Source organism: Salvelinus namaycush, unplaced genomic scaffold, assembly GCF_016432855.1.
Source record: "Salvelinus namaycush isolate Seneca unplaced genomic scaffold, SaNama_1.0 Scaffold1323, whole genome shotgun sequence".
NCBI classification, from domain to species: domain Eukaryota; kingdom Metazoa; phylum Chordata; class Actinopteri; order Salmoniformes; family Salmonidae; genus Salvelinus; species Salvelinus namaycush.
Genome location: NW_024058035.1, coordinates 14,107 through 27,444, shown reverse-complemented (window position 1 = coordinate 27,444; position 13,338 = coordinate 14,107). Strand labels below are relative to the sequence as shown.

The 13,338-nt window shown below is 45.7% G+C and overlaps 1 protein-coding gene across 2 annotated transcripts in view; it reads left to right on the top strand.

Moving 5' to 3' along the window:
• Positions 1-13,338, top strand: part of LOC120036384 (ectonucleoside triphosphate diphosphohydrolase 1-like) — a 67,371-nt gene that overhangs the window by 40,205 nt on the left and 13,828 nt on the right. For both annotated transcript variants that reach the window (XM_038982854.1, XM_038982855.1), the window contains exon 2: positions 492-616. In XM_038982854.1, the coding sequence (XP_038838782.1) occupies positions 492-616 (125 nt within the window). The remainder of the gene's footprint in view (positions 1-491; positions 617-13,338) is intronic.

The following is a 13,338-nucleotide window of genomic DNA, read 5'->3' as shown; positions in this document are numbered from 1 at the left end:
CAACCTTCTCCCTCTCTTCCCCACCCTTCACCCTCTCTACCTCTATTCCCCCACCCTCCTCTATCCCTCTTTCCCTCTTTTTCCCCAAACTCCTCCCTCTACCTCTATTCCCCCACCTGTCCTCCCTCCCTTTCACTAACCCCCCCTCCTCCCCCCCTCTCTTTCCACCCTCTCCTTCCCTAACCTAGTGTAATGTTAGCGAAGGGTCGCGGCTAACACAAAACAAATGTGAACAAACTACTTCCCTTGTTGAACCTACCTCTGGTTAGAGCATTAACTTGAGTTAATATGGACATTTACAACACATTTAGAACTAGTCCCTAGTTACACAACAGCAGCATCAACAATAACACTCAGAACCATCCTGTCATCAATAATACAGATGTGACATCATCAGCAGCTGGATGGAAGATGCTAACTCTGCCCCTCCCTCTCTCTTCTCCTGCCTCTCTCCCTCTCTCCACATCTCTCCTCCTCTCCCTCTTCCTCAGAGACGAAAGGAAAGAACGCCTGGCATAAGGCTGTGATCATCATCACTGTGCTTGGTATCACAGCGATAGTTGCCCTGGTGACAACAGCAGTGTTGCAGAACAAGCCTCTCCTACAGAAGTACAAGGTACCATATGTGGTTGTTATGGCAACGAGGTACAACAAATGTTTGCGATAGCTTTTTCAGATTCTGTGGCTGGGATGGAAAAATCCATAATATTGTAGACTATATTATGCATTGGTTGAAGCTCAATGTTGAATTTAAATCTCCCTACTATCATATCTAAGCCAATATGACACCATGTTTATGAAAAGGTACACCGCACATTCCTCACTTCTCGTCATGAGCTGTACGTCCGTTACCAAGAACCACATACCAGATATCTTAACAGGGCTGTTGACAATTGAGTTTTCAGAGTATTTTCTGCCCCTATCTAGCTCAAATTTTAGACGTCGGATTAAAACGAGACTGTAGCCATAAAGTGACTATAGGATTTAAAAAATGTCTGATGGCGGACCTCCCGAGTGGTGCAGCGGTCTAAGGCACTGCATCACTACACCCCCGGGTTCGATCCCAGGCTCACAACTGGCCATGACCGGGAGACCCATGAGGCGGTGCACAATTGGCCCAGTGTCGTCTGGGTTAGGGGAGGGTTTGGCCGGCCGGGAGTTCCCTGTCCCATTGTGCTCTAGCGACTCCTTGTGGTGGGCCAGGTGCCTGCAAGCTGACCGCAGTTACCAGTTGGACGGTGTTTCCTCTGACACATTGGTGCGGCTGACTTCTGGGTTAAGCAGCGTGTCAAGAAGCAGTGCAGGAGTTTCGTAGGATGCAGTTTCGTAGGATGCATGGCTCTCGACCCAAGTCTGTAGGGGAATTGCATGGATGGGACAAGACTGGTACTACCAGTTGAGGAGAGAAAAAGTTTGTAGGTGCAACACGTTTTATTAAATATATAATTCATCGCTCTCACGTGCTCATTTCTGTCCATTAAGAACCAACGATGTGCTACCTTTTTGTAACATTTTTGACAATGCTAACATCTTTTCAGCTGAATCTCAGAGTTCTAAAACCGGGACCAGCTACTCGGTTGCTGCGTAACAGCAGCAGCTAGCTGTAGCAGGCTAGCAGCTGTAACTAACTAGCTAACAACAGTTGGATGAGAAGCAAGCTACAAGCAAAGGAAGCTAGCTAGATAGGTATATTTTTTGCTATGGAAGGTTTTTCATATGGCTGAAGTCATCTGTGTAAAAAAATCAGAGCACAAACAACAATCTTGTGAATGTCCTATTATAGCCAGTTAGCTAGCCAACTAGCCAGTAGACAGTAGCCACAAGCCAACGAGACTGTGCCTTCAGAAACTTTTCACGCCGCTTGACTTTTTCCACATTTTGTTGTCTTACAGCCTGAATTTAAAATGGATAACGTTTATATATGTAGTCACTGATCTATACACAATATCCCACAATGTAAAAAGTGGAATTTTTTGTTTAGACATTTTTACCAATTAATTCCAAATTTAAAGCTGAAATGTCTTGAATCAATAAGTCTTTTACCCCTTTTATGGCAAGCCTAAATACATTCAGGAGTACAAATGTGCTCGACAAGTCACATAATATATATATTTTTTCTTCACATAATACATTGCATGGACTCACTGTGTGCAATAATAGTGGTTAACCAAATTTTTGAGTGATTACCCCATCTCTGTACCCCACACATACAATTGTCTGTCAGGTCCCACAGTGGAGTAGCGAATTTCAAGCACAGAATCAACCACAAAGACCAGGGAGGTTTTCCAATGCCTGGCAAAGAAGGACACCTATTGGTAGATGAATAAATATAAGCAGACACTGAATATCCCTTTGAGCATGGTGAAATTATTAATTACGCTTTGGATGGTGTATCATTACACCCAGTCACTAAGAGGATTTTATAAATAAGCATCGACCAGTGTGTTTTGCTCCGGGTATACAGAGATGGCCAGTTTAAAGAGGAGTAATGAGTGCAGTGATGTGTCCTATAAGAAGCATTGGTGGCAAATCTGATGGCCGAAAAGTAAAGAATATCTAGCCGCTCGAGAGCACCCTTACCTGCCGATCTATAAATTAGATCTCCCTAATCTGGCATGGGTAGGATGGTCATCTGAATCAGGGTTAGTTTGGCAGCTGGGGTGAAAGAGGAGCAACTATGATAGAGAAACCCACGTCTAGATTTAACCTTAGCCTGCAGCTTGGCTATGTGACCGACCGGCACGATTCGGTCTTATGTAGCAAATTTTGAAAATGTGTTTTTTAGATTGGTTAAAACTAGAGACTCAGAGCTAGAAAATGTATATTATACAGTTGAGGAACAATGGGAAAGTAATTCTGCTTTGAAGGTTAATAAACTTGTAACCTCAGTTTTGAGAAAATGGCCCTTGAATCTTTTGGTACACCTACTGGAGAGCTCTTCTTTGTCTACACCATTGAGCAATGTTCACACCCTCTAAAGCTTTAGCCCCACCCATATCTTTAAGGATTAACCTGTGAGGCTGTGTATTAAACAATCAAAGATTTCAAGACTAAAGGCTGGTTTATACTACGGGTGTGTTCGTAAATGTAATCTGGAGTGCCAGAGTGTGCTCTGGGTGTTCGTTAACTCAGAGCGTTGTCAGCTTGTCCATTTGTAAATTCAGAGCGTTTCGCTCTCGGAGCGTTCAGAGCACACTGGACACTCTGGCCGAGGAGTAGGGTTGATCCGAGCATTCTGACCTAACAACAGCAGTCAAGCACCCAAGCTATCAGACTAATATTGGCTAGCTACCTCCAGACACAAAATACTCGCCTTAGCAGAGCAGAGTGTTGGTGACTGCAACTGTGCTGCTGGCAACAATTTAATTATGTTTTTTTGTCAATGTTTACTGACACCGCCCACATTCAACAGGTGTTGAGCATTCGTAAATTCGTCAGTTATTCTGCTCTCTGGCACACTCACATGAGAGCGAATTTACTAGCGACGTCTATTGACAGTTGTCGCGGTGACATCATGAACATTCTATTGAAATGTTTACTTGTATAGTGGAGTCTTTTGTTTAGACATGTAGCTAGCTAGCTAAACAATAAACCATAATCCCAACTCATAACGTTACTACCCTGCATGAATCTGCAGGTAGCTAACCAACCAGGTTCAATGTTAGCTAGCTAACATTAGGCTATAACTAGCAATGCAAATGGCTCTGAGATACGAATAATATTACTGCACAGATCATACACGTAACATTAGCTAGCTAACAGTACACTTTGACTTGAAATGAAAACGACTTTCTGACAACATTTTAAATGTGTAATATCTGTATTTCTGCCAAAAAGTAATTTTGATTTAAAAAAACGTTTAGGTTCAAAATGGCTCTCCTGTGAAGAAATGACTTGCGACAAATGCCTAGTTTCCTGAAATGAGTCACATATGTGCTGAGTGAAGGACAGTGTAGTGTCTAGTCTGACTCAGGAGGCGTGCATACCATCCACCACTTCAGAGTATATTACTCGCTAATGTTCAGTTCCTGGACAATAAAGTAGACGAGCTCAGGGTGTGGATCTCCTTCCAGAGAGACATCAAGGACTGTAACATACTCTGTTTCACGGAATCATGTCTCTCTCCAGATACACTATTCCCGTCCATACAGCTAGCTGGGTTCTCAGTACATCTCTCTCCAGATATACTGTCCCCGTCCATACAGCCAGCTGGGTTCTCAGTACATCGTGCAGCTAGTAATGAAGAAAGAAAGGCAGAGGTGTATGTTTCACGATTAACTACTCATGGTGTGATTGTGGTAACTTACAGGAACTCATCTCCTTTTGTTGAATTGCAGTGAGTGTACATATGCTAGCATTTTCTTCATGCCATTTTAATCCAAATGTATGCTGACTAATCAACAATGTCAAATAACTTTTTAGTGTGTTCCCAAAAATCTGAACCCAGTAAGCAAAATTACATTTAAAATACATTATACGATACAATTCCAGATGCTGAAGTTAGGTTCATTTTAGGTTCTGAATGAAAGGTGAAAATAGGTATTTTCAGGAAGTTTAAAATATGTATTTTCCGGACGTTGAAAATGCATCTTTTCTGGTTCATTTTCGGTTCTGAATCAATGTGGAAAGGACTTTCTCTACTTTTTTTTAATGTAATGTACTGCAGTGTTTCTCAAACCTCTCCTCGGGGACACCCAGATGTTTCACAATTGTGCTGTAGCTCTGAACAAGCCATTCAAGACTCGAGGATTAGTTGACAAGTTGAACCAGGTGTGCTAGCTTTGGAGTAGATCAATTACATGGAATGGCCCGGGGTCTGTTAGTTAATCAGGTTTCTCTGTCATTGTTATCATGGATTCACATTCAGAACTGATGTCCTCTCTCCATGACTTGCAGATTGCTGTCATCTTGCCGTTCTTGTAACGTAAGCAGGAAGCAGGTGCAGAAGGTGGTTTTAATAATAAAGGCAGATACACAAAACAGGAGAAGCATACTAAATGAAACAAAACCAATACTGCCTAATGACTGAGGCTACTGAGGGCTAAATAAAAGGAGAGTAATCAGGGTGATGAGGTCCAGGTGTGCGGAATGATTGTGCCAGGGCTAGTGGTTAGTAGACTGGTGACGTCGAGCTCTGGAGATAGGCAGTGGGAGTAGGCGTGACTCTACCCCCCGTCGTGCGGCCCTAGCCACAGAACCACGCCAACCAGGAGTATGGTTCCGAGGGCGAGGAGCGGGCCGGTCTAGACGGCGTAGATGAAAATCACGGACGATATTGGGGTCCAGGATGTCAGCCACCGGGACCCAACAGTGCTCCTCTGGAACGTACCCCTCTCAGTCCACCAGGTACTGAAGCTGACCCCCACAACCGCTACAACGTTCAGTAGGGATGTCGGGAGTCCAGTAGGGACCTGACGGTAGAGGCAGGGGTGCCATCCATGTCCAGGGGAGGCGGAGGAGTGTCGCGGGGGACGGCATCAGCCAGGGGACCAGGAACCACCGGCCTGAAGAGGGAAACATGAAAAGAGGGTGAGATCAGTGATGAAGTCTATGAACAGATGAGACCAAGACCGCTGAGGCATGGGAAGGAGATTCCCTGCTGGAGTGTACCGGGAAATGTTGTTTGGACGTAGTGGGTGACGTCCTGCGCCAAGGTGGGCCACCAGTACTTAGCAGAGATGGATTGGATTGGATGGTGCAGGTGATACCTGGGTGTACAGCGACGAGGGATGTGTGCACCCAGGTCAACAGCCCCTTACCCCCGTGGGAAAGTAGACGCACTCAGGAGGGCAGGTAGCAGCCGTGGGTTCCCTCTCCAGAGCCTGGCGGATGTCCACATCTACATCCCAAAACATGGGGCCAAGTAAAAAGATGGTAAAAAGCTTTGGGGCACCTTAAATTACATTTTGGGGAAAAAAAGCCAACTCAGCTCCATCATTCATTGAATCAGATGGCTCATTGAATCAGATGGCTCATTGAATCAGATGGCTCATTGAATCAGATGGCTCATTGAATCAGATGGCTCATTGAATCAGATGGCTCATTGAATCAGATGGCTCATTCATCACAAAGCCCATTGATATTGTCAACTACTTGAATGACTTTTTCATTTGCAACTTAGGGATGATATGCCAGCAACAAACACTGACACTACACATCCAAGTATATCGGACCAAATTATGAAAGACAAGAATTGTACTTTTGAATTCTGAAAAGTCAGTGTGAAAAAAGTATTGTTGTCTATCAACAATGACAAGCCACAGGGGTCTGACAATCTGGATGGAAAATGACTGAGGATAATAGCAGACGATATTGCCACTCCTATTTGCCAAATCTTCAATTTAAGCCTACTAGAAAGTGTGTACCCTCAGGCCTGGAGGGAAGCAAAAGTCATTTCGCTACCCAATAATAGTAAATACCCCATAAAACTTCTTGCGGATTATTGGGATGCTAGCAGGACGCTATTACTATAAATATAGATTCGTGGGACGCTATTACTATAAATATTAAACTTTCATGAATTCACAAGTGCAATGCATCAAAATAAAGCTTAACTTGTTGTTAATCCAGCCGCCGTGTCAGATTTCAAAAAGGCTTTACGGCGAAAGCAAACCATTCGATTATCTGAGGACAGCGCCCAGCACACAAATGCATAACAAATCATTTTCAACCAGGGAGTTGCGACACGAAAGTCAGAAATAGCGATATAATATATGCCTTACCTTTGAAGATGTTCTTCTGTTGGCACTCCAAAAGGTCCCAGTTTCATTACAAATGGTCCTTTTGTTCGATAAAGTCCTTTATATCCTTAAAAACTCAGTTTAGCTGGCGCGCTTCAGTCAATAATCCACTCTGGTTTCCCTCCTTCAAAATGCATACAAAATGAATCCCAAACGTTACCAATAAACTTATCCAAACAAGTCACTCAAAATTTATAACAAACCTTAGGTACCCTAATACGCAAATAAACGATACAATTTAAGACGGAGAATCGTTATTGTCTTTACCGGAGAAAAATACCAAATAAAGCACTCTCATTCACGTGCTTGGAAACACTACAGCCAAAATGGGAGCCACCGTGAAAAACAAACATTTCTGGCTCATTTTTCCCAAAACCAGCCTGAAACTCTTTCTAAAGACTGTTGACATCTAGTGGAAGCCCTAGGAACTGCAATCGGGCACGATTTCGCCCTATTATAAAAGTGCCAGCCATTGAAATCAGTGGTAGGATGAAAACATTTTTTGGGTGGATGGTTTGTCCTCGGGGTTTCGCCTGCCATTTCAGTTCTGTTATACTCACAGACATTATTTTATATTATTCTTAAACTTTAGAGTGTTTTCTATCCAAATCTACCAATTATATGCATTTCCTAGCTTCTGGGCCTGAGTAGCAGGCAGTTTACTTTGGGCACGCTTTTCATCCGGACGTCAAAATACCGCCCCCAATCCAGTTATCTGACTCAAATAGCCGATCAATCAGCCTGTTACCAACCCTTAGTAAACTGGGAAACTGGAAAAATTGTGTTTTGACCAGATAAAATGATATTTTACAGTAAACAAATTGACAACAGACTTTCAGAGCACTTATAGGGAAGGACATTCAACAAGCACAGCACTTACAGAAATGACTGATGGTTGGCTGAGAGAAACTGATGATAAAAAAAATAGTGGGGGCTGTTTTGTTAGACTTCAGTGCAGCTTTTGACATTCTCGATCACAGTCTATTGCTGGAAAAAAGCATGTGTTATGGCTTTACACCCCCTGCTATATTGTGGATAAAGAGTTACCTGTCTAACAGAACACAGAGGGTGTTATGGCTTTACACCCCCTGCTATATTGTGTTATGGCTTTACACCCCCTGCTATATTGTGTTATGGCTTTACACCCCCTGCTATAATGTGTTATGGCTTTACACCCCCTGCTATAATGTGTTATGGCTTTACACCCCCTGCTATAATGTGGATAAAGAGTTACCTGTCTAACAGAACACAGAGGGTGTTATGGCTTTACACCCCCTGCTATAATGTGTTATGGCTTTACACCCCCTGCTATAATGTGGATAAAGAGTTACCTGTCTAACAGAACACAGAGGGTGTTATGGCTTTACACCCCCTGCTATATTGTGTTATGGCTTTACACCCCCTGCTATAATGTGGATAAAGAGTTACCTGTCTAACAGAACACAGAGGGTGTTATGGCTTTACACCCCCTGCTATAATGTGTTATGGCTTTACACCCCCTGCTATATTGTGTTATGGCTTTACACCCCCTGCTATAATGTGTTATGGCTTTACACCCCCTGCTATAATGTGTTATGGCTTTACACCCCCTGCTATATTGTGTTATGGCTTTACACCCCCTGCTATAATGTGGATAAAGAGTTACCTGTCTAACAGAACACAGAGGGTGTTATGGCTTTACACCCCCTGCTATAATGTGTTATGGCTTTACACCCCCTGCTATATTGTGTTATGGCTTTACACCCCCTGCTATAATGTGGATAAAGAGTTACCTGTCTAACAGAACACAGAGGGTGTTCTTTAATGGAAGCCTCTCCAACATAATCCTGGTAGAATCAGAAATTCCCCAGGGCAGCTGTCTAGGCCCCTTACTTTTTCAATCTTTACTAACGACATGACACTGACTTTGAGTAAAGCCAGTGTGTCTATGTGTGCGGATGACTCAACACTATACAGGTCAGCTACTAGAGACTGAAATGACTGCAACACTTAAGAAAGAGCTGCAGTTAGTTTCAGAATGGATGGCAAGGAATAAGTTAGTCCTAAATATTTCTAAAACTAAAAGCATTTTATTTGGGACAAATCATTCAGTAAACCCTAAACCTCAACTAAATCTTGTAATGAATAATGTGGAAATTGAGGTTGAGGAGACTAAACTGCTTGGAGTAACCCTGGATTATAAACTGTCATGGTCAAAACATATTGATACAACAGTAGCAAGGATGGGGAGAAGTCTATCTTTAAATATACACAGAGAGCTAACATTAATTATATGCATGTCAATCTCTCCTGGTTCAAAGTGGAGGAGAGATTGACTTCATCACTAGTTGTAGAGGTATTGACATGTTGAATCCACTCCTTTGTAAAGGACACCAGCAGTATGATCTCAGAACAGCTCCCCTTCTAAAGGACACCAGCAGTATGATCTCAGAACAGCTCTCCTCCTAAAGGACACCAGCAGTATGGTCTCAGAACAGCTCCCCTCCTTTGTAAAGGACACCAGCAGTATGGTCTCAGAACAGCTCCCCTCCTAAAGGACACCAGCAGTATGATCTCAGAACAGCTCCCCTCATAAAGGACACCAGCAGTATGGTCTCAGAACAGCTCCCCTCCTTTGTAAAGGACACCAGCAGTATGATCTCAGAACAGCTCCCCTCCTAAAGGACACCAGCAGTATGGTCTCAGAACAGCTCCCCTCCTAAAGGACACCAGCAGTATGATCTCAGAACAGCTCCCCTCCTAAAGGACACCAGCAGTATGATCTCAGAACAGCTCCCCTCCTAAAGGACACCAGCAGTATGGTCTCAGAACAGCTCCCCTCCTTTGTAAAGGACACCAGCAGTATGGTCTCAGAACAGCTCCCCTCCTAAAGGACACCAGCAGTATGATCTCAGAACAGCTCCCCTCCTAAAGGACACCAGCTGTATGGTCTCAGAACAGCTCCCCTCCTTTGTAAAGGACACCAGCAGTATGATCTCAGAACAGCTCCCCTCCTAAAGGCTACCAGCAGTATGATCTCAGAACAGCTCCCCTCCTAAAGGACACCAGCAGTATGGTCTCAGAACAGCTCCCCTCCTAAAGGACACCAGCAGTATGATCTCAGAACAGCTCCCCTCCTAAAGGACACCAGCAGTATGATCTCAGAACAGCTCCCCTCCTTTGTAAAGGACACCAGCAGTATGATCTCAGAACAGCTCCCCTCCTAAAGGACACCAGCAGTTTGATCTCAGCACAGCTCCCCTCCTAAAGGACACCAGCAGTATGATCTCAGAACAGCTCCCCTCCTTTGTAAAGGACACCAGCAGTATGGTCTCAGAACAGCTCCCCTCCTTTGTAAAGGACACCAGCAGTATGGTCTCAGAACAGCTCCCCTCCTTTGTAAAGGACACCAGCAGTATGATCTCAGAACAGCTCCCCTCCTAAAGGACACCAGCAGTTTGATCTCAGCACAGCTCCCCTCCTAAAGGACACCAGCAGTATGATCTCAGAACAGCTCCCCTCCTAAAGGACACCAGCAGTATGGTCTCAGAACAGCTCCCCTCCTAAAGGACACCAGCAGTATGATCTCAGAACAGCTCCCCTCCTAAAGGACACCAGCAGTATGATCTCAGAACAGCTCCCCTCCTAAAGGACACCAGCAGTATGGTCTCAGAACAGCTCCCCTCCTTTGTAAAGGACACCAGCAGTATGGTCTCAGAACACCTCCCCTCCTAAAGGACACCAGCAGTATGGTCTCAGAACAGCTCCCCTCCTAAAGGACACCAACAGTATGGTCTCAGAACAGTTCCCCTCCTAAAGGACACCAGCAGTATGATCTCAGAACAGCTCCCCTCCTAAAGGACACCAGCAGTATGGTCTCAGAACAGCTCCCCTCCTAAAGGACACCAGCAGTATGATCTCAGAACAGCTCCCCTCCTAAAGGACACCAGCAGTATGGTCTCAGAACAGCTCCCCTCCTAAAGGACACCAGCAGTATGGTCTCAGAACAGCTCCCCTCCTTTGTAAAGGACACCAGCAGTATGATCTCAGAACAGCTCCCCTCCTTTGTAAAGGACACCAGCAGTATGATCTCAGAACAGCTCCCCTCCTAAAGGACACCAGCAGTATGGTCTCAGAACAGCTCCCCTCCTAAAGGACACCAGCAGTATGATCTCAGAACAGCTCCCCTCCTAAAGGACACCAGCAGTATGATCTCAGAACAGCTCCCCTCCTAAAGGACACCAGCAGTATGGTCTCAGAACAGCTCCCCTCCTAAAGGACACCAGCACTATGATCTCAGAACAGCTCCCCTCCTTTGTAAAGTACACCAGCAGTATGATCTCAGAACAGCTCCCCTCCTAAAGGACACCAGCAGTATGATCTCAGAACAGCTCCCCTCCTAAAGGACACCAGCAGTATGATCTCAGAACAGTTCCCCTCCTAAAGGACACCAGCAGTATGGTCTCAGAACAGCTCCCCTCCTAAAGGACACCAGCAGTATGATCTCAGAACAGCTCCCCTCCTAAAGGACACCAGCAGTATGGTCTCAGAACAGCTCCCCTCCTAAAGGACACCAGCAGTATGATCTCAGAACAGCTCCCCTCCTAAAGGACACCAGCAGTATGATCTCAGAACAGCTCCCCTCCTAAAGGACACCAGCAGTATGATCTCAGAACAGCTCCCCTCCTAAAGGACACCAGCAGTATGGTCTCAGAACAGCTCCCCTCCTTTGTAAAGGACACCAGCAGTATGATCTCAGAACAGCTCCCCTCCTAAAGGACACCAGCAGTATGGTCTCAGAACAGCTCCCCTCCTAAAGGACACCAGCAGTATGATCTCAGAACAGCTCCCCTCCTAAAGGACACAAGCAGTATGATCTCAGAACAGCTCCCCTCCTAAAGGACACCAGCAGTATGATCTCAGAACAGCTCCCCTCCTAAAGGACACCAGCAGTATGGTCTCAGAACAGCTCCCCTCCTTTGTAAAGGACACCAGCAGTATGGTCTCAGAACAGCTCCCCTCCTTTGTAAAGGACACCAGCAGTATGGTCTCAGAACAGCTCCCCTCCTTTGTAAAGGACACCAGCAGTATGATCTCAGAACAGCTCCCCTCCTAAAGGACACCAGCAGTTTGATCTCAGCACAGCTCCCCTCCTAAAGGACACCAGCAGTATGATCTCAGAACAGCTCCCCTCCTAAAGGACACCAGCAGTATGGTCTCAGAACAGCTCCCCTCCTAAAGGACACCAGCAGTATGATCTCAGAACAGCTCCCCTCCTAAAGGACACCAGCAGTATGATCTCAGAACAGCTCCCCTCCTAAAGGACACCAGCAGTATGGTCTCAGAACAGCTCCCCTCCTTTGTAAAGGACACCAGCAGTATGATCTCAGAACACCTCCCCTCCTAAAGGACACCAGCAGTATGGTCTCAGAACAGCTCCCCCCCTAAAGGACACCAACAGTATGGTCTCAGAACAGTTCCCCTCCTAAAGGACACCAGCAGTATGATCTCAGAACAGCTCCCCTCCTAAAGGACACCAGCAGTATGGTCTCAGAACAGCTCCCCTCCTAAAGGACACCAGCAGTATGATCTCAGAACAGCTCCCCTCCTAAAGGACACCAGCAGTATGGTCTCAGAACAGCTCCCCTCCTAAAGGACACCAGCAGTATGGTCTCAGAACAGCTCCCCTCCTTTGTAAAGGACACCAGCAGTATGATCTCAGAACAGCTCCCCTCCTTTGTAAAGGACACCAGCAGTATGATCTCAGAACAGCTCCCCTCCTAAAGGACACCAGCAGTATGGTCTCAGAACAGCTCCCCTCCTAAAGGACACCAGCAGTATGATCTCAGAACAGCTCCCCTCCTAAAGGACACCAGCAGTATGATCTCAGAACAGCTCCCCTCCTAAAGGACACCAGCAGTATGGTCTCAGAACAGCTCCCCTCCTAAAGGACACCAGCACTATGATCTCAGAACAGCTCCCCTCCTTTGTAAAGTACACCAGCAGTATGGTCTCAGAACAGCTCCCCTCCTAAAGGACACCAGCAGTATGATCTCAGAACAGCTCCCCTCCTAAAGGACACCAGCAGTATGATCTCAGAACAGTTCCCCTCCTAAAGGACACCAGCAGTATGGTCTCAGAACAGCTCCCCTCCTAAAGGACACCAGCAGTATGATCTCAGAACAGCTCCCCTCCTAAAGGACACCAGCAGTATGGTCTCAGAACAGCTCCCCTCCTAAAGGACACCAGCAGTATGATCTCAGAACAGCTCCCCTCCTAAAGGACACCAGCAGTATGATCTCAGAACAGCTCCCCTCCTAAAGGACACCAGCAGTATGATCTCAGAACAGCTCCCCTCCTAAAGGACACCAGCAGTATGATCTCAGAACAGCTCCCCTCCTAAAGGACACCAGCAGTATGGTCTCAGAACAGCTCCCCTCCTAAAGGACACCAGCAGTATGATCTCAGAACAGCTCCCCTCCTAAAGGACACCAGCAGTATGATCTCAGAACAGCTCTCCTCCTAAAGGACACCAGCAGTATGGTCTCAGAACAGCTCCCCTCCTTTGTAAAGGACACCAGCAGTATGATCTCAGAACAGCTCCCCTCCTAAAGGACAC